Raw genomic sequence first — 20,452 nt, forward strand, 5'->3', positions numbered from 1 at the left:
ATTAAAAACTAGCTAACTGATTGGTCTGAAAATGTAACTGCAAATGGGGAATCGTCATCAAACCAATCGTTTCCAGTGGGGTCCCGCAGGGACGGTTCTTAGCCCTATGCTATTTAACATCTTTATAAATGACCTAGAAGAAAACATAAAATCATCACTGATCAAGTTTGCAGATGACACAAAAAATTAGGGGAGTGGAAAACAATGAGGAGTACAGGGCACTGATTCAGAGTGATCTAGATCATTTGGTAAACTGGGCTTAAGCCAACCCTGCATTTTAATACAGCGAAATGTAATGCATGTCTCTGGGAACAAAGAATGCAGGCCATGCTTACAGGCTGGGGCACTCTATCCTGGGAAGCAGTGACTTAATACATTTGGGCGTTGTGATTGACAATCAGCTGAACAGGAGCTCCCAGAGCAACACAGTGGCCAAAAGATCCTGGGATGCATAAACAAGGGAATCTCATGTAGGAGCAGAGAGGTCATTTTACCAATCTATTTGGCCCTGGAGTGATCGCTGCTGGAATACTGTGCCCAGTTCTGATGCCCACCATTCAAGAAGGATGTTGATAAACTGGAGAGGGTTCAGAGAAGAGCCACGAGAATGATTAAAGAAATAGAAAATCTGCCGTAGAGTGACAGACTCAAAGAGATCAGTCTATTTAGCTTCACAAGGAGAAGGTTAAGGGGTGACTCGATCCCAGTCTATAAGTAGCTACATGGAGAAAAAATATTTAATAATCAGCTCTTCAGTGTAGCCGAGAAAGGTCTGACATGAGCCAAAGGGTGGAAGTTGAAGCTAGACAAATTCACACAGGGACTAAGGCATCGATTTTTAATGGTGAGGCTAATTAGCCATCAGAACAATTTACCACGGGTCATTCTCCCCCACTGAGAATTTTAAAAACAAGACTGAATGTTTTTCTAAAAGATCTGCTCCAGGAATTATTTTGACCCGTGTTATACAGGAGGTCAAAATACATGATCACAATGAAGCTTTCTGGCCTCAGAATCTGACTCTCTAAGTTGTTCCAATAGTTAATTACCATCACTTGTTAACAATTTGCACTTTATTTCAAGTCTAAACCTGTCCAGCTTCAACTTCCAGCCATTGGATCTTCTTATATCCACTGACTGCAGTGGGGTCCGAGCTGGAGTCACCACCTGCCTGCAATGAAGGCAAGGCCAGGGTCAATCTGCAGTCACCTCTGATTGCAATGAGATCAGGGCTGGATTCTGATCTCAGTTATGCTGGGGTCATGCCAGAGTCACCCCATGTGAGCCCTATTCTCACAAAACCCAGAAGACCTATGAAAAGAACCTGACACTATTTATTGTTCCATATCTCAAGGTTTTGAAGTAAAGTATCCGTTCCCCCAGTGTAAATCCAGAGCAATTGCAGATCCATTGGGGTATGTCAGTTCAGACAGAAGCCCAAATATCTACGTTGGGAGCAGAGGTTGCTCACAACTCCCTGAAGAGGCTTGTGTCAAAAGATATCTTCAGGTTTTTGAACTCTTCAAAGTCTTTCTGATGCTTCCTTCTAAACTCGTCAAGCTCCCGCACCCGTTGGATGAAGGGTCCCAGGCCTTGGGGCTTGGCCAGGTCGTAGCTCAGCTGGAGGTACTGTTCTAGCCTGCATCTCATCAGCCTCACCTCCAGTCTGAGCACCTCCAGCACCCGGTTTTTCAGGGAATTCTCTTCCTCACTCCGGTGCCAGTCAAAGAAATTAATCGAAGGCAGGAAGTAGCTGGGCAGCTGTTTCTTCTCCAGGCTGAACTCCAGCACCTTCAGCAGGGTCCCCAGAGCATCCAGCTCCATGGCCCAGTTCTCTGTCTCTGGGTTGAGGTGGGAAGCCCAAAAAAGAACCATCTGCAAAAGAAACATGCAGCTCTAACCACTAGAGACTGCTACCCTCCCACAACAAGGGCTAGAACCCAGGAGTCCTGGCTCCTGGCCCCCCTCCCAGAGCTGGGGAGAGAACTGAGGAATCCTGGCTCCCAGCCCCCTCCCCCCGCCCCCGCTCTAGCCTTCTAGATCTTTCTCCCCTATATCCGAGGATGCTCCTATCACCCATTTTCCACCCTCTCCTACCGTGGCTCCCCAGTTTGAGTTACCTTCAGGTGGTAGGAGGTCAGGACTTTGCCGTAGCGCGGTACCCACTTTTCCATATTGATTTGCTTCAGCACCCGCAACACCTTCTGCCTGCACCCACCATCGGCGTCAATGTCCTTGAGGAGCTGGGTCTCAGCCAGGGAGAAGGTCAGCCTGGAGTGGGGTGGAGGGAAATGGGGCAGGGCTGAATGGGAGTACAGGGTCAGACAGACCCCCATCCCAAACCTACACTGGGGTGTGTGTGTGTGTGTGTGTGTGTGTCCCTGCGCCCCCTGCTGGAGGGGATGAGCCCTGCTCTGTGTGCATTTCTGTTGCCTTCTGCTGGAACAAATGAGATTTGCATTTTTACCTCCAGTATGAATTCTTGGCCACCAGATCGGTCCCAGTTTTGTAAATTTCCATGATATTCCAGGTGGGTTTTCTCTGCTCAGCGCCCTGCTCCCGGTCCCACCAGTCGGAAAGCCACCTGAGATCCTGCTGCGGCCAATCCATGGACATGTCCACTTTATTCCGGATGGTGGGCACCAGGTCTATAGACACAGGTTGGCCATTCACCTCTGCACTGAGCTGCACAGCTGGACTAACTGGTGTAATACCCACAGTGTTCTCCAGTTTAATGTTTCCTTGGAGAGGGCAAGACAGAGGAGTGGGAGTTAAAAGCAAACAGTTGACATAGGTCAAAGCTTTGCAGATCTGAGATGATGGAAGAGCAAAGGTTAAGGGAATGAGGGCCAAGATCCCAGGACTCCTGGGTTCTCTCCCAGCTCTGGGAGGGGAGCAGGGTCTAGCGGTGAGAGCAGTGGGGGCTGGCAGCCAGCATTCCTGGATTCTATTTCTGTGTCTCTTTGACATTGTGTAACTAACTTCATCTCCATGGGCACACGGTGAGATAGTGGAAGAACTGAGAATAGAAACCAGGAATCCTGACTCCCTAATCCCTAACGCTGGGAACTCCAATATGCGAGAGAGATTATGAAGGAACAGTGAAAAATTTCTCACCATACAGCTCTGCTGGTGCCCCTTAATCCTAAACTCCAGCCCTGGGCTTCCCCCTTTATGCCCCCCAGCTCTGCCGATGCCCTGACCCATAGACCCCGCTATTACAGCTGTGGGCTTCCCCAACGCACAGCTCTGCTTGTGGCCCTGAACCCCAACCAGCAGCCCCTACTATCACAGCCAGGAGTTCTCCCACCCCGCACAGCTCTGTCAGTGCTCCTCAAACCCGACCCACAGCCCCCTTTTCAATGTATTTACTATTTTACCCTACGCAATTTAACAGTTTTCCCTTCTGTATTTCCCTCGTGCTTATAATTTCTCCACTTACAGAGTCCCTTAATGTATATAATTTTTACTTACTAATTCCGGTAGCAAGGCTTCTCTCTAAAAACAGAGATGGGAGAAGAAAAGGGCTAGTTAAAATCTATGACACTCAGAGTCTTATATAGAAGGATGATCACAAAGGTAAAACTGGAAGAAAATGATGAGATTCCTGCAGGGTTGGAAGAAGTCGAATTTCTTTGTGCCTATATTAATCAAGTCTTGGCCAGCTCACAGTTACAGCTACGGGGTTGTCTTAAGTGCTGAAATCAACACACACTGGAAATACGATCAGTTAGCCCTGTTCCACTCTCGACCGTTCCCCTGTTTAACTACTTCACTTATGGGGATGATTTTTATTCCAGTATAGGAAAATCCTTACAACCCCTGCCAGCATGGGTGCTGTTCTACCTATGTTAAAGGGCTGTTGCGCTTGGCAAGGAATTGACTGGAGCTACAGCAATACAAGCCCGGTGGAAATGGAATTAAGAACATCCTCAGGACATGGATATAAAAGCACAACGGTTACCCAGTGCAAGGTGGGGTTATGCCCTTTACCAAGGTCGCACCTCTTTGGCAAACTGCTTGGGAAGTTAAAGAATGAATTTTCAGCAGGTGGCAAAAAGATAAACCTGAAAAATATTCCTCACTCGAGCTGCTGGGGTTTAGGTCGCCCTAGTTATGGCACTCGCGGTACGGAGTATTCAGACCCCTCAGTGCCGTAGCTATGTACCTAACTTTTCTGTGTAGATGAGGCTGGAAAGAGCTCAATCTCTTTACTTTATCAAAAAAAAAAAAAGAGTAAGAGGTGACTTGATTACAGTGTATAAGGATCTTCATGGGGAGAAAATCCCAGGTACTAACTGGTTCTTTAATGACAGGTTTCAGAGTAACAGCCGTGTTAGTCTGTATTCGCAAAAAGAAAAGGAGTACTTGTGACACCTTAGAGACTAACCAATTTATTTGAGCATGAGCTTTCGTGAGCTACAGCTCAGCTCACGAAAGCTCATGCTCAAATAAATTGGTTAGTCTCTAAGGTGCCACAAGTCCTCCTTTTCTTGGTTCTTTAATGTAGCAGATGTGGGGAGGCAGGAGGTAAACCGGACACCGGGCGACCCAGAGTCTATTGTGCCGGGCGCATCCACCCACCCCAGCTCACCTCTAGGACTCTGGTGTGCTGGGAGCCACTACCCCCTCCTCTGAAGATTTCAGTGCAGTGAGAGCATCTACCCCCCACACACACAATTCCAGTGCACTGTATCGACCCACCCCCACACCCCCATGATCCCAGGGCACTGGGTGCACATCCACCTTGGAGAGCCCGACTCCAAGCACATTGCTTCTCGAGAAGTTTACGTATAGTTTGTTATGTTTGTTGTTTATATATAGAGATATTTTAAAAAATTAAAAGTTAATAGAAAAAAACCAAGAAAGCAAAACAAAACAAACACTCTATGGCAGTGTTTATCATCTTCCTGTGGCCTTAATTAATTGATGCAGTAATAATGAATTAATATTCACAAAGAAACTTACCTTTAGTCAGAGCTTCCTGGACACAGTCCCACAATGTTTTCATTACACGAAATGGATCAATGCCATTCTTCCAAATCTGTAGCTGAAAAGGGGTGTAATAAGACATCTTTAGATGCTTTAATCCAAATCAAGAGGAAGCTGCAGGTCGGAATTGAGTGGGACCAGCAGAGCTGTGGTGGGGAGTCCAGGGCTGAGAGACGGGGGCTGTGAGTGGAAACTAAGGGATGCCAGCAGAGCTGTGGGGGCAGAAAGCCCCGGGCTGGGCTAGCCAGGGGCTGCAGATCAGGATCGAGGGGCACTGGCAGACCTGAGGGGGCGCCGGGGGGAAGATCCTAGAGCTGGGCTAGCCGGGAGTGACTTTTTGAATGCCCTATGATCTCACTTACCTGCTGCTTATTTATTGTTTTTATGTCTTCCTCTGTGAGGTCCATTTCTACAGTCTTCCTCTCCAAGAGATCTCTCATTATCAGCTTGTTATAATCCACCACCACCTTGTTCCCCCAGCGGTACACCGGCACCTCGGGCTTCAAGCTGTCCCAGACAGGCAGAAGACCTTTTGGGGTGTACAGCTTGCTGTACAGGCTGCCCATAAGGATCAGGTTCATGTTGTAATGGATGGGGACCAGGAAGTCGTAGTCGCTGCTGCTGGACTCTGTCTGGACGTGGAGGTCCTGGGCTTGGCTGCCCACCAGGATGGCTTCCCCCGTGAAGAGCTCCACCTTGCACTTACGCACTGAAGCCATGATCCTGCTGACCAGAGCTTGCACCAGCTGGCACTCCTGCTTCCTTCTCTGGTGTTCCTTTTGCTCGGGATACACATGGTTCCCCAAGAAGCATTTCAGTAACACCTGGACAAGTGAAGGAAACTCAGCCTGTTCCTCTTCCATTTCCCTTGGCACTCCTGCCTCACTCTGGTACTTGCCCGCCATCCCTGCGAGGCACAGATGGCTCCTGGCAGGGCTGAGCCCTCCTCAGTCCCTCGGCAAACTCTAGTGGTTCAGCTCTGCATTTCCTGTAAAGGCACCTCCTCTCCTGCTCATAGCTGAGCTGCATGGGGGAAGGGAGTGTTGTTTGCAGGCGGAATTGGCCGGTTATTTCTGCCAGAGAGACCTTCGGCATCTGACTTACCGGAAATGACGCCACCACAATAATACAATAGTAAAAACATGAGTCATTAGGAGACAAATTCCACTTCTTTCGGACTCACAGATTCATAGATTCTAAGACCCGAAGGGACCACTGTGATCATCTGCTGAAAAGTCCTGTATAACACAGGCCAGTGGACTGCCCTGAATTCATTCTTGTTTGAACCTAACCCTAGTTCATATTGGCAGGCTGTCTGGAGCAGCTCAAGAGCATGAGCACCAACCTCAGGGCAGACTGCTAAGAAGCAGGGTACAAACCAAAAATTGGTTGTGAATTCTATACTTAGATTTTGCCAACTAGTTATCAAGTGTAAACTCCTCTGGCACTATACCAGCCTTAAGATAGAGTGACAGACAGTCCCTTTGGATACTCTGATCTATCTTGCACCTACACATGCCTGCCTTTGTGATAGATGGTCCCTTACACCAAAAATCACAACAATATTCAGGTTCCTCCCGAGCCCAAAAGACTGATCACTTACCCCAGATCAATTGCATCCTAAATCTTATACCAAAGACAACCCGCTTGTAACAAATCCTATAATAAATTATCTAAAGATTTACTAAGAAAAAGAAATGAGAAGTTATTTACAAGGTTAAAGCAGGTAACACACACACAAACGAGCTACAGCCTTAGGTTCCAAACGATGACAGAAGCTTCTATAATGAGCAAGCTCTATACATCCCTTAGGGCTAGCCCTTGCCACGCACTGGGGAATCTTTTGCTTATGCTTAGTGACCCTGGCCCCTCAGAGACCAGGCAGCAAAAGGACACAGTTTCTTCCTGTCAGGGATTTTTATTCCCTTCATCCCAGAGTTCAGGCTGATGGGATGAGTCCATGTACAGGTCTTCTCTTCACTGGGTGGGGTGGAATGCAATTAACAAAGTCTTTGTTCTTTGAGGTTTCACAATGGCGCATTCAATGAGCCTTCTTGGTGGGCAGGCCCTAACACCTTCTGTAGGAAGCTGGCATTGTACATTAATTAATGCTTCTTTCCTGTTTGACGATTTATACAATTACAGAGGATTACAATACAAACACTTCCTGCCACCTTAGAACATGGGGTACAGATGGTATAAGTGAGATTAATGCATGCAGCATCCTACAAGCATTTCATAAAATCTGAACCCTAAATACATTCTTAGAAACTTAACAGACTGCTGACACACAGGTGAGCCAGACTGGTTTCCAGCTGTGTATTTGTCAGTGTTCGGCTGAGACCTTGGGGCCTTGGCATGAGCTGGCACCTGGTCTGCCAGCATCACACAGATTTTTCAGAAAAACGTCCCATCTTGATTTACAACTTGCCAGTGAAGGAGAATCCACCTGAGCCCCTGGTAGGTTGTTGCAGCCGTTAAGTCCCCACACTACAAACAAATTCATTCTTCTTTCGAGTCTAAACCTGTCCAGCTTAAAATTCCAGCCATTGGATTTTATACCTTTATCTGCTAGATTGAAGAGCTCCCTATTATTTCTGTTTCCCATGTCGGTACTCTACTTATAGACTCTTACCTGCTCCGGGAGAGATACCCAGTGTTGCCAATCACAAACATCCAACAGTCATGAAAATGGCTTAAAATCATGAGATTTGGAGGGAGAAAACATTGGGTTCTCTTTATTCACCTTTGGGTTTCTGAGCCTTTTAGGATCTTGTTTTCCTACTTGTCTCCTCAAACCCTCCACCGCTCCCCAAAAACAGTTTTGTTAAAGCTGAGACCATCAGCTAGGTCCCTACTCAGCAGAAGCATGGCACTACTTTCAGTACCACAGAAGTGTTCTGTAGCGTACTACTGAACGGAACCGAAGTAGTCATCAATGAAAAACTGTACTGGATGAACACAAAACCATCATGTGTAGATCACATCTTTACCCTGAGACAATTGATTGAGAAAGGGCTTGCTTACCAGAGAAGATGAATCTTGAACTTCACAGATTTCATCAAATCTTTCATCTGCATCCATAGGGTCTCCATTGCAGATCTTGCAACAATATGGTCTTCCTAGAAAGATAGTGTCACAGGCCAAGATGCTGTATGAAGGTTCAAAATGCTGTGTAAGGACAGAAAGTGGAGAGACAGATTGGTTTGCGATCATCACTGGAGTGTGGCAGGGTTGTATCTTACCACTTTTCCTTTTCTGCATGGATTACGTGATGCAAAAAGCAACATCAAAGGAAGATACAGTAGTTATGTGAAGTAGAGAAAAACTTCAAGAGATCAACTTTGCAGATGACATTGTTCTGTTGGACACAGATGACGATGCCATGAAAAAGACCACTACAATGTCAAATGGAGTGCCGTCAAAGAAGATTAAGAAACAGCCAAAAGAAGACAAAAGTCATGATTGTTGAAAGAGGAGTCAGCAATAATGTTGCGTATCTGATTGATGGTGAAGAATATGGCATGGTTAACGAAGTTGTACATCTTGGAAGCACAATCAGTGCTGATGGCCAACTCCATAAAGAAGTCAAAACAAGAACTGGGAAGGTAAGCGGCGTTTTTTGAGACTATCTGAATAAATAAAGAGATTCACATCAGAACTAAGATAAAAATTATACAATGCCATGTGATACTGACATTGTTACATGCTTCTGAAACTTGGCAAGTGCTAGAAGCCCACGGCAGGAAACGTAACACATTCCATCAGAGATGCTGGCTGAGAATACCTGGTGTCCGCCGTGGGGACAAAGTAACCAACCCTGATGTGTTACGAAGGACTGTCCAACAAACAAGCTGTAGAGATAATGATTGGAAAAAGAAGAATGCAGTTGTTTGGGCATGTTGCACAGACGTCAAAAAAACCCCCAAACCCTGTACTCCTAGACAAGCCCTAGACTGGAGACCCAGCAATATCCCCTCCACAGACCATGTCAAGGTTCCTTCCCCACTCTGAACTCTAGGGTACAGATGTGGGGACCTGCATGAAAAACCCCTAAGCTTATTTTTACCAGCTTAGGTTAAAACTTCCCCAAGGTACAAACTATTTTACCTTTTGCCCCTGGACTTTATTGCTGCCACCAACAAGCGTCTAACAGATATATAACCAGGAAAGAGCCCTCTTGGAAACGTCTTCCCCCCACAAATCTTCCCCAAACCTTACACCCCCTTTCCTGGGGAAGGCTTGATAAAAATCCTCACCAATTTGCATAGATGAACACAGACCCAAACCCTTGGATCTTAAGAACAAAGAATTTTAATAGAAGAAAAAGTAAAAGAATCACCTCTGTAAAATCAGGCTGGTAAATACTTTACAGGGTAATCAGATTCAAAACACAGAGAGTCCCTCTAGGCAAAACCTTAAGTGACAAAAAGACACAAACACAGGAATCTCCATTCCATTCAGCACAGCTTATTTTATCAGCCATTTAAACAAAACAGAATCTAACGCGTCTCTAGCTAGATTACTGACTCAGTTCTCAGACTCCATTCCTGTTCTGTCCCCGGCAAAAGCCTCCCACAGACAGAGAGACTCTTTGTTTCTCCCCCCTCCAGCTTTGAAAGCATCTTGTCTCCTCATGGGTCATTTTGGTCAGGTGCCAGCGAGGTTATCCTAGCTTCTTACCCCTTTACAGGTGAGAGGGTTTTTCCTCTGGCCAGGAGGGATTTTAAAGGTGTTTACCCTTCCCTTTATATTTATGACAGACCCTCTCTCAGGGATCCTCCAATATTCCCCTCAGAGACACCCACCAGTTTCTCCTCAGAGACCCCTACTAAACCTCAGAGAACTCCATGCCTCCTCAGAAATACACAATATCTCCCTCAGAGACCCCAAATATCCCCCAATATACCCACAGGGACCCTCCCCCCGGTATCCCCCAAGAATCCCAATGCCCCCTCAGAAATGCCCCAATAGCCCCCCAATAACCCACACAGAAACCCACCAATTTCCCCCCTCAGAGACATGTCCAAATATCCCTGAGAGACCTTCCAGTTTCATCCCCAAGACCCCCCCCCAATATCCCTCCTCAAGGACCACACAACCTCCTCCCTGTTCACCTCCCGACATCCAACTCAGACACCCCAATATCCTCACGGGGACCCCGCAACATCCCCCTCATAGACCCCCAGTATCCCCCCAATATCTTCTCCAGAGACCCCCAATATCCCCTCAGGGACCCCAATATATCCCCAATATCTTCTCCAGACCCCAATATTCCCTTCAGAGACCTCAATATCTCCCCAACATCCCCTTCAGAGACCCCCAATATCTCCCCAATATCTTCTCCAGAGACCCCCAACATCCCCTTCAGAGACCCCAATATATCCCCATCTCCCTCAGAGATCCCCAATATCTCCCATCTCCCCCAAATCCCCTTCAGAGACCCCCAATATCTCCCCAACCTCCCCCCTCAGAGACCCCTGACATCCCCCTCCCCCCAGCGACCGTTGGCGCCATGACTCCCCTCCCCCACTGCAGCGCAGCTGTGAAGGGCGGGGAGGAGGCGGCTCCAGCACAGGGCGGGGGAGGGAGAGTAACGGCCGCAACGGTCACCGGGGGGGAGGGGCCCGAGGGGGATGTCGGGGTGGGCTCTGAGGAAATCATGTTGGTGGCACGCTGGGGGTCTCTGAGGGGTCTCTGAGGGGGGAGGTTGGGGAGATATCGGGGGTCTCTGAGGGGAGATACTGGGGGGGATATTGGGGTCTCTGAGGAGGGAGGCTGGGGGTCTCTGAGGGGGAGGTTGAGGGATATTGGGGTCTCTGATGAGGGAGGTTGGGGGTCTCTGAGGGGGATCTTGGGGAGAAATTGGGGGTCTCTGATGGGGGATGTCAGGGGGTTTCTGAGAGGGGAGGTTGGGGGGATATTGGGGTCTCTGAGGAGGGAGGTTGGGGGATATTGGGGATCTCTAATGGGGGATGTCTGGGGGTTTCTGAGAGGGGAGGTTGGGGAGATATTGGGGATCTCTGAGGAGGGAGGTTGGGGGTCTCTGAGGGGGAGGTTGGGGGATATTGGGGGTCTCTGGAGAAGATATTGGGGGGATACTGGGGGTCTATGAGGGGGTCTATGAGGGACCCTGGCCCCTCAGAGACCAGGCAGCAAAAGGACACAGTTTCTTCCTGTCAGGGATTTTTATTCCCTTCATCCCAGAGTTCAGGCTGATGGGATGAGTCCATGTACAGGTCTTCTCTTCACTGGGTGGGGTGGAATGCAATTAACAAAGTCTTTGTTCTTTGAGGTTTCACAATGGCGCATTCAATGAGCCTTCTTGGTGGGCAGGCCCTAACACCTTCTGTAGGAAGCTGGCATTGTACATTAATTAATGCTTCTTTCCTGTTTGACGATTTATACAATTACAGAGGATTACAATACAAACACTTCCTGCCACCTTAGAACATGGGGTACAGATGGTATAAGTGAGATTAATGCATGCAGCATCCTACAAGCATTTCATAAAATCTGAACCCTAAATACATTCTTAGAAACTTAACAGACTGCTGACACACAGGTGAGCCAGACTGGTTTCCAGCTGTGTATTTGTCAGTGTTCGGCTGAGACCTTGGGGCCTTGGCATGAGCTGGCACCTGGTCTGCCAGCATCACACAGATTTTTCAGAAAAACGTCCCATCTTGATTTACAACTTGCCAGTGAAGGAGAATCCACCTGAGCCCCTGGTAGGTTGTTGCAGCCGTTAAGTCCCCACACTACAAACAAATTCATTCTTCTTTCGAGTCTAAACCTGTCCAGCTTAAAATTCCAGCCATTGGATTTTATACCTTTATCTGCTAGATTGAAGAGCTCCCTATTATTTCTGTTTCCCATGTCGGTACTCTACTTATAGACTCTTACCTGCTCCGGGAGAGATACCCAGTGTTGCCAATCACAAACATCCAACAGTCATGAAAATGGCTTAAAATCATGAGATTTGGAGGGAGAAAACATTGGGTTCTCTTTATTCACCTTTGGGTTTCTGAGCCTTTTAGGATCTTGTTTTCCTACTTGTCTCCTCAAACCCTCCACCGCTCCCCAAAAACAGTTTTGTTAAAGCTGAGACCATCAGCTAGGTCCCTACTCAGCAGAAGCATGGCACTACTTTCAGTACCACAGAAGTGTTCTGTAGCGTACTACTGAACGGAACCGAAGTAGTCATCAATGAAAAACTGTACTGGATGAACACAAAACCATCATGTGTAGATCACATCTTTACCCTGAGACAATTGATTGAGAAAGGGCTTGCTTACCAGAGAAGATGAATCTTGAACTTCACAGATTTCATCAAATCTTTCATCTGCATCCATAGGGTCTCCATTGCAGATCTTGCAACAATATGGTCTTCCTAGAAAGATAGTGTCACAGGCCAAGATGCTGTATGAAGGTTCAAAATGCTGTGTAAGGACAGAAAGTGGAGAGACAGATTGGTTTGCGATCATCACTGGAGTGTGGCAGGGTTGTATCTTACCACTTTTCCTTTTCTGCATGGATTACGTGATGCAAAAAGCAACATCAAAGGAAGATACAGTAGTTATGTGAAGTAGAGAAAAACTTCAAGAGATCAACTTTGCAGATGACATTGTTCTGTTGGACACAGATGACGATGCCATGAAAAAGACCACTACAATGTCAAATGGAGTGCCGTCAAAGAAGATTAAGAAACAGCCAAAAGAAGACAAAAGTCATGATTGTTGAAAGAGGAGTCAGCAATAATGTTGCGTATCTGATTGATGGTGAAGAATATGGCATGGTTAACGAAGTTGTACATCTTGGAAGCACAATCAGTGCTGATGGCCAACTCCATAAAGAAGTCAAAACAAGAACTGGGAAGGTAAGCGGCGTTTTTTGAGACTATCTGAATAAATAAAGAGATTCACATCAGAACTAAGATAAAAATTATACAATGCCATGTGATACTGACATTGTTACATGCTTCTGAAACTTGGCAAGTGCTAGAAGCCCACGGCAGGAAACGTAACACATTCCATCAGAGATGCTGGCTGAGAATACCTGGTGTCCGCCGTGGGGACAAAGTAACCAACCCTGATGTGTTACGAAGGACTGTCCAACAAACAAGCTGTAGAGATAATGATTGGAAAAAGAAGAATGCAGTTGTTTGGGCATGTTGCACAGACGTCAAAAAAACCCCCAAACCCTGTACTCCTAGACAAGCCCTAGACTGGAGACCCAGCAATATCCCCTCCACAGACCATGTCAAGGTTCCTTCCCCACTCTGAACTCTAGGGTACAGATGTGGGGACCTGCATGAAAAACCCCTAAGCTTATTTTTACCAGCTTAGGTTAAAACTTCCCCAAGGTACAAACTATTTTACCTTTTGCCCCTGGACTTTATTGCTGCCACCAACAAGCGTCTAACAGATATATAACCAGGAAAGAGCCCTCTTGGAAACGTCTTCCCCCCACAAATCTTCCCCAAACCTTACACCCCCTTTCCTGGGGAAGGCTTGATAAAAATCCTCACCAATTTGCATAGATGAACACAGACCCAAACCCTTGGATCTTAAGAACAAAGAATTTTAATAGAAGAAAAAGTAAAAGAATCACCTCTGTAAAATCAGGCTGGTAAATACTTTACAGGGTAATCAGATTCAAAACACAGAGAGTCCCTCTAGGCAAAACCTTAAGTGACAAAAAGACACAAACACAGGAATCTCCATTCCATTCAGCACAGCTTATTTTATCAGCCATTTAAACAAAACAGAATCTAACGCGTCTCTAGCTAGATTACTGACTCAGTTCTCAGACTCCATTCCTGTTCTGTCCCCGGCAAAAGCCTCCCACAGACAGAGAGACTCTTTGTTTCTCCCCCCTCCAGCTTTGAAAGCATCTTGTCTCCTCATGGGTCATTTTGGTCAGGTGCCAGCGAGGTTATCCTAGCTTCTTACCCCTTTACAGGTGAGAGGGTTTTTCCTCTGGCCAGGAGGGATTTTAAAGGTGTTTACCCTTCCCTTTATATTTATGACAGACCCTCTCTCAGGGATCCTCCAATATTCCCCTCAGAGACACCCACCAGTTTCTCCTCAGAGACCCCTACTAAACCTCAGAGAACTCCATGCCTCCTCAGAAATACACAATATCTCCCTCAGAGACCCCAAATATCCCCCAATATACCCACAGGGACCCTCCCCCCGGTATCCCCCAAGAATCCCAATGCCCCCTCAGAAATGCCCCAATAGCCCCCCAATAACCCACACAGAAACCCACCAATTTCCCCCCTCAGAGACATGTCCAAATATCCCTGAGAGACCTTCCAGTTTCATCCCCAAGACCCCCCCCCAATATCCCTCCTCAAGGACCACACAACCTCCTCCCTGTTCACCTCCCGACATCCAACTCAGACACCCCAATATCCTCACGGGGACCCCGCAACATCCCCCTCATAGACCCCCAGTATCCCCCCAATATCTTCTCCAGAGACCCCCAATATCCCCTCAGGGACCCCAATATATCCCCAATATCTTCTCCAGACCCCAATATTCCCTTCAGAGACCTCAATATCTCCCCAACATCCCCTTCAGAGACCCCCAATATCTCCCCAATATCTTCTCCAGAGACCCCCAACATCCCCTTCAGAGACCCCAATATATCCCCATCTCCCTCAGAGATCCCCAATATCTCCCATCTCCCCCAAATCCCCTTCAGAGACCCCCAATATCTCCCCAACCTCCCCCCTCAGAGACCCCTGACATCCCCCTCCCCCCAGCGACCGTTGGCGCCATGACTCCCCTCCCCCACTGCAGCGCAGCTGTGAAGGGCGGGGAGGAGGCGGCTCCAGCACAGGGCGGGGGAGGGAGAGTAACGGCCGCAACGGTCACCGGGGGGGAGGGGCCCGAGGGGGATGTCGGGGTGGGCTCTGAGGAAATCATGTTGGTGGCACGCTGGGGGTCTCTGAGGGGTCTCTGAGGGGGGAGGTTGGGGAGATATCGGGGGTCTCTGAGGGGAGATACTGGGGGGGATATTGGGGTCTCTGAGGAGGGAGGCTGGGGGTCTCTGAGGGGGAGGTTGAGGGATATTGGGGTCTCTGATGAGGGAGGTTGGGGGTCTCTGAGGGGGATCTTGGGGAGAAATTGGGGGTCTCTGATGGGGGATGTCAGGGGGTTTCTGAGAGGGGAGGTTGGGGGGATATTGGGGTCTCTGAGGAGGGAGGTTGGGGGATATTGGGGATCTCTAATGGGGGATGTCTGGGGGTTTCTGAGAGGGGAGGTTGGGGAGATATTGGGGATCTCTGAGGAGGGAGGTTGGGGGTCTCTGAGGGGGAGGTTGGGGGATATTGGGGGTCTCTGAGGGGAGATATAGGGGGGTCTCTGAGGGGGAAGGTTAGGGGGATATTGGGGTCTCTGAGGAGGGAGGTTGGGGGAATATTGGGGGTCTCTAATGGGGGATGTCTCGGGGTCTCTGAGAGGGGAGGTTGGGGAGATATTGGGGGTCTCTGAGGAGGGAGGTTAGGGGTCTCTGAGGGGAAGGTTGGTGGATATTGGGGGTCTCTGAGGTGGAAGGTTGGGGGGATATTGGGGGTCTCTGAGGGGAGTTATAGGGGGTCTCTGAGGGGGAAGGTTGGGGGATATTGGGGGTCTCTGAGGTGGAAGGTTGGGAGTCTCTGAGGAGGGAGGTTGGGGGATATTGGGGGTCTCTGAGGGGAGTTATAGGGGGTCTCTGAGGAGGGAGGTTGGGGGATATTGGGGGTCTCTAATGGGGGATGTCTGGGGGTCTCTGAGGAGGGAGGTTGGGGGATATTGGGGGTCTCTAATGGGGGATGTCTGGGGGTCTCTGAGAAGGGAGGTTGGGGAGATATTGGGGTCTCTGAGGAGGGAGGTTAGGGGTCTCTGAGGGGGAGGTTGGGGGATATTGGGGGTCTCTGAGGGGGAAGGTTGGGGGTCTCTGAGGGGGAAGGTTAGGGGGATATTGGGGTCTCTGAGGGGGGAGGTTGGGGAGAAATTGGGGGTCTCTGAGAGGGGATGTCAGGGGGTCTCTGAGGGGGGAGATTGGGGAGAAATTGGGGGTTTCTGAGGGGGGATGTCAGGGGGTCTCTGAGGGGGGAGGTTGGGGAGATATTGGGGGGTCTCTCAGGGGGATACTGTGGTGATTGTCTCTGTACAGTAACCATCTACCCCAGCGCCACAGCCCGCCGGGGCATCGACTCAAGGACCCTGAGATTGGGGCCCCCGTCGCGCCAGGTGCTGCACAGACACACACACACCCTGACACAGACCGTAGCCCCCGTCGCTGCACATGAACAAACCATGGGGAGAAATGCTCCGAGCTCAGGAACAGATGTAGGGGCAGGTAAGCTGGATGGGGCAGTGGGTCGCTGTGGGACTCAGAGGACTCCTAGGTTCAGTTCCTGGCTCTGCCACAGACTCTCTGTGTGACCTTGATCATTTCATGTGGACCGTCTCTGCCTCAGTTTCCCCATGTGTACAGTGGGGACTCTAGCCCTGCCCAGCCTCCCCGAGGCATCATGAGGATAAACCCATTGACGATTGCAAACTGCTCTGAGACATCAGGGTTGGTGCCTGTTATAGCCGAACCTTCTGCTGTCGTTCGTGGCCAGTCCAGCTCTAATTAAAGCTCGATTGTTCACAGTGCCTAAACTCCATGCCCCTGCTCAGACTGCCTGGGCACTGGGTGGGCCCCATGGTGGCACGGGCTGCGGTCGGGGATCCAGACGTGGGGCCATTTGACCAACGGGTTCCCGAGATCCAGCCAAAAACAACCTGGCTTCAAGTTCACAGATTCTGCCTGTGATTTGCTGAGCCCTGGAGTGTTAAATGCTGATGGCTGAATGGGAAGGGGAGCTGGAAATATTAGGGGGGGCCTAGATGTTGGGGTGGTGGGGGAGGAGAGAGACACAGCAGTCTTCTCTCACATGCTTCACGGCACCGTAGCACCGACGTAATAAAACCGTCAAGCTTTTGGGAACTAGATCATGGATGAGGTTTCCCTCATCAGCCCTGTTCGCATCTACACTGCAAACATTGCAACGCATGGCCATTATCCCATGAGAACAGTGTGCAGGAGGTAGGGGGGACAGTTAAGAATCACATAGCGACCATCTGGCCTAGTGGAGAGAGCAGTGGACTGGGACTCAGAAAACTGGCCTCTATTCCTGGCTCTGCCCTGGGCCTGTGGATGACTTTAGCCAAGTCACCTCACATCTCAGTTTCCCCATCTGTACACTGGGGATAATGATGTTTTCCTCCTTGAGAGCTACTGGTGAAAAGTGCTGTGTAAGAGCTAGGTGTTATTCACAGGAGCGTCTGAACTTCTCAGCGACATGAGACCTGCAGCTGCCTCCTTGAGCACTAGCTCCTGGCAACAACATTTTCTTTCTGTTCAAAAAAATTAGGAAATTCACTGACAAAAACCGTCGTGAACACAGAGTAAAGGTTGCTCGGGGGTAGCTTGTGCCCTTCTGGAACGTCGAGCTCAGCAACACTCGAGCTTTGGAACCTCAGGGAATACGGTGTTATGGTAAATGCCCAACACAACCTTAACTCTGCCCTCTTTGAGCGATGCCCCAATATGCCCCAAATGCCCACACTCACACCCTGCCTTTGACCTGTACGGAGCAGGAGCTCCCTACGGCCGCCCTACACTCAGACACGGAGCCTTTCCGCAGAAAGGACACCGCAGCTGCTCATTGTACAAAATCCCTTTTATAGCCCCTTCCCCTGTATGCACGACGATGCTTTCACTCCCCCTTCATTAAACCCACAGACCTCGCTCATCACTCACCTCGCTGCTGACAGTCCCCATGGCAAGACACCCCCTGTGCCCTGCTAGTGCCCCAGCCTGCACAACGCCGCTCTGAAACGAGGGGTACCGGATCTCCCAAGGTCTGCATGCACCTCTTTCTTTTGATCGCATGGGGGGGGCTCAGATCTCCTCAGAGAGGCAGGGCCCCCAAGGTCTCATATCCCAATCACAGCTCTGCCAAGCAGCTCCATCTGCTCCCTCCCCCATTCAGTACAGCGCCACCTATAGCAGTGAACACAACTGTGGGGCATGTGGATAACTCCCAGTGGCTATTGCAAGCTCCGGGGGGTGGGCGGGGCAGAGTTAAGGTTGCGCTGGGCATTTACCTGAACTCCATATTTTCTGGCTTGCACAAGTTTGAGTTTTGATGAACTCAGTTCTGGAAGGGCATGAGCTATCCCTGGACAATCTTAACAAAGGTGTTTGTCAGTGAATCTATATATGTCCAATTCCTGGTTCTACCTTTCGGCCTCAAGGAGGTGCCAGTCACCTACCAGCGCCAGGTGGATCAGTTACTGAATGGGATGGAGAACTTTACCGTAGCATACATTGATGATATTTGGTTTGTTAGCCAGAACTGGGAGGACCACGTGTCCCAGGAAAGAGGGGGCCGGGTCACCTCCAGGATGCAGGGCCGACTGTAAAAGCTGTCAAGTGCCAGGTGGGGATGGCCGAGGTGTCATACCTGGGCCACAAGGTGGGGAGTGGCTGTCTAAAGCCAGAGCCAGCCAAGGTAGGGACAATCAGAGTCTGGCCTGCTCCCCTAAGACTAAGAAACAGGTCCAGGCCTTTATCAGGATGGCAAGGCACTGCCAGAGGTTTGTGCCCCACTTTAACTTCATGTCAGCTCCCATCACGGAGCTATGTAAGAAGGGTGAGCCAGACAAGCTGGTCTGGACTGGGCAGTGCCAGAGGGGTCTCTGCACGCTGAAGGAGGCTCTGGTCAAGGGCCCGGTGCTGGGAAACCCAAACTTTGACAAGCCCTCGATGGTGTTCATTGACGCGCCAGACACAGGGCTGGGTGCGGTGTCAACGTACACTAATGGAAAGGAGGAGAAACACCCCATCCTGTACCTGAGCAGGAAGCTGCTGCCCCAGGCTATGCCTGGGCTGGGCTCTTAGGAGGCCATACCCAGATCTATTCTGGAGGCACTTCACTGTGTACACTGACCACTTGCCCTGCCGTGGCTGCACCAGCTGAAAAGGGCCAATACCAAGCCCCTGAGGTGGAGTCTGTCCCTCCAGTAGCATGAGATGGAGGTGGCCCATGTTAAGGGGAGTGCCAATGTTATAGCTGATGCTTTGTCCCGGAGAGGGGGTCCCGAACCTCCCCAGGTCACTGGCTAAAGTGACCCCACTCAGTTCGGTCTCGAAGGGGGGAGATGTGATGAAGTGGGGTTTTATTCACCTTGTTATGTTGTATGTGAGCCTATGTGAGTCTTACTGTTTTGCATGAATACTGTGTGTGCCTCAGTTTCCCTCGGTATTACACCAATGTCTAGAGTGTGGTAATAAGGGAGTGTGACTTTTGCGGCGGCTGTTCCCGCTGGCTGCACCTATGCTATGGCTGTCCCCTTCCTAACTGGAGCCTAGGAGGGGGATGTGACCAGGTGAAAACCTTTTGCCCAGGAAGCAGACAAAGACAGGAGGAGGAGCAATGGGCAGAGGCAGGGGTCAGGCAGCTGAAAGTAGGTCAGTCTCGACTAGCTTGGAGCGCAGGGGAGGGCCAGAGCCCTGGCTCTGGGCTCCCCTCCTCCCAAGATGGATTAGGCTGAAAGTCACTGATTTCTGTGCTAACTGTGTCCTGTTCTACTCTATGTTCCTCTCGTCTAATACACTTTCCGTTTTACAATGCTGGTTCAGTCACGTCTGACTGCGGAGTTGGGGTGCAGGGCCCCCTGGCTTCCCCAGGAGTCCCACCTGGGCAGACTGGCTGTGGGAAGCACACGGTGTGGACGGGGATGCTGGATGCTCCAAGGTCAAACTCAGGATGGACGAAGCTGTGTAAGCTCCTTACCCTGGTGACAGTGCGCTCACCGAAAGTAGGCACGTTGCCCCAGGACCCTGAGTGGCTTCATGTGGGGCAATTCCAGAGCATCGCCTCCACGACTTCATGATACTCTCCCATGGGGGGCGCTGTGGGGAGGGGATGGGGCGTTGGCTGTGGGGGGGAACTCCCAGCTACACCAGCCCTGAGTGGGCTCTGTAGGTGGCACAGATGATCATGGCTGGTGCGTGTCAATCTCAAGAGCCAGAATCCCACAGCCCAGTAACTTTTTAATTACTGAATATTAGTCCATGTCACATCCATTATGCCCTGAATATTTTGCCCAGCTTCACCCAGACAGACCCATGATAAGAATGGGAGAAATTTTAAAGTGAGGGCAGTGGGAGAGGGGCTATATATTTGAGGGAAAAACCATGAAATTTTCAGCACTAACTCCAACCCTGGCCCCCATGGAGCTCAGCAATTTTCAAGTCAAACTGGTGATGCATGAGTATTTTACAGCTACTCAGATGACACGTTTCTCATTCTTAGCTATGGCTGTGGCTGCTTCCCGGCACAATCCTATAGCTGGGATCTGCTCCGCTGTTAAATCCTTCAGGGCTCAACCTGTTCCCTCCCTTGAACTGG

At 49.6% G+C, this 20,452-nt stretch overlaps 1 protein-coding gene across 1 annotated transcript; it reads right to left on the reverse strand.

Moving 5' to 3' along the window:
* Positions 1 to 894: 894 nt before the first annotated feature.
* Positions 895 to 8,070, reverse strand: LOC141988398 (uncharacterized). The gene is made up of 6 exons (XM_074954168.1): positions 8,020 to 8,070; positions 5,355 to 6,087; positions 4,969 to 5,050; positions 2,468 to 2,741; positions 2,121 to 2,271; positions 895 to 1,875 (listed from the first exon to the last, which is right to left on the reverse strand). Exons 2-6 carry the CDS (start codon positions 5,895 to 5,897, stop codon positions 1,468 to 1,470), a joined length of 1,458 nt encoding a protein of 485 aa, XP_074810269.1. The 5' UTR covers positions 5,898 to 6,087; positions 8,020 to 8,070; the 3' UTR covers positions 895 to 1,467.
* Positions 8,071 to 20,452: the final 12,382 nt, after the last annotated feature.

The sequence above is a fragment of the Natator depressus genome, chromosome 6 (assembly GCF_965152275.1).
Source record: "Natator depressus isolate rNatDep1 chromosome 6, rNatDep2.hap1, whole genome shotgun sequence".
Classification (NCBI taxonomy): domain Eukaryota; kingdom Metazoa; phylum Chordata; order Testudines; family Cheloniidae; genus Natator; species Natator depressus.

Excerpts from the sequence above, each read along its gene's own strand:
- LOC141988398 (XM_074954168.1), bottom strand. The coding sequence starts at position 5,897 with ATGGCGGGCAAGTACCAGAGTGAGGCAGGAGTGCCAAGGGAAATGGAA. Across the intron at positions 2,742-4,968 it reads CCAGGAAGCTCTGACTAAAG|GAAACATTAAACTGGAGAAC; the intron begins GTAAGTTTCTTT and ends GCCCTCTCCAAG. Across the intron at positions 1,876-2,120 it reads TGACCTCCTACCACCTGAAG|ATGGTTCTTTTTTGGGCTTC; the intron begins GTAACTCAAACT and ends TTTCTTTTGCAG.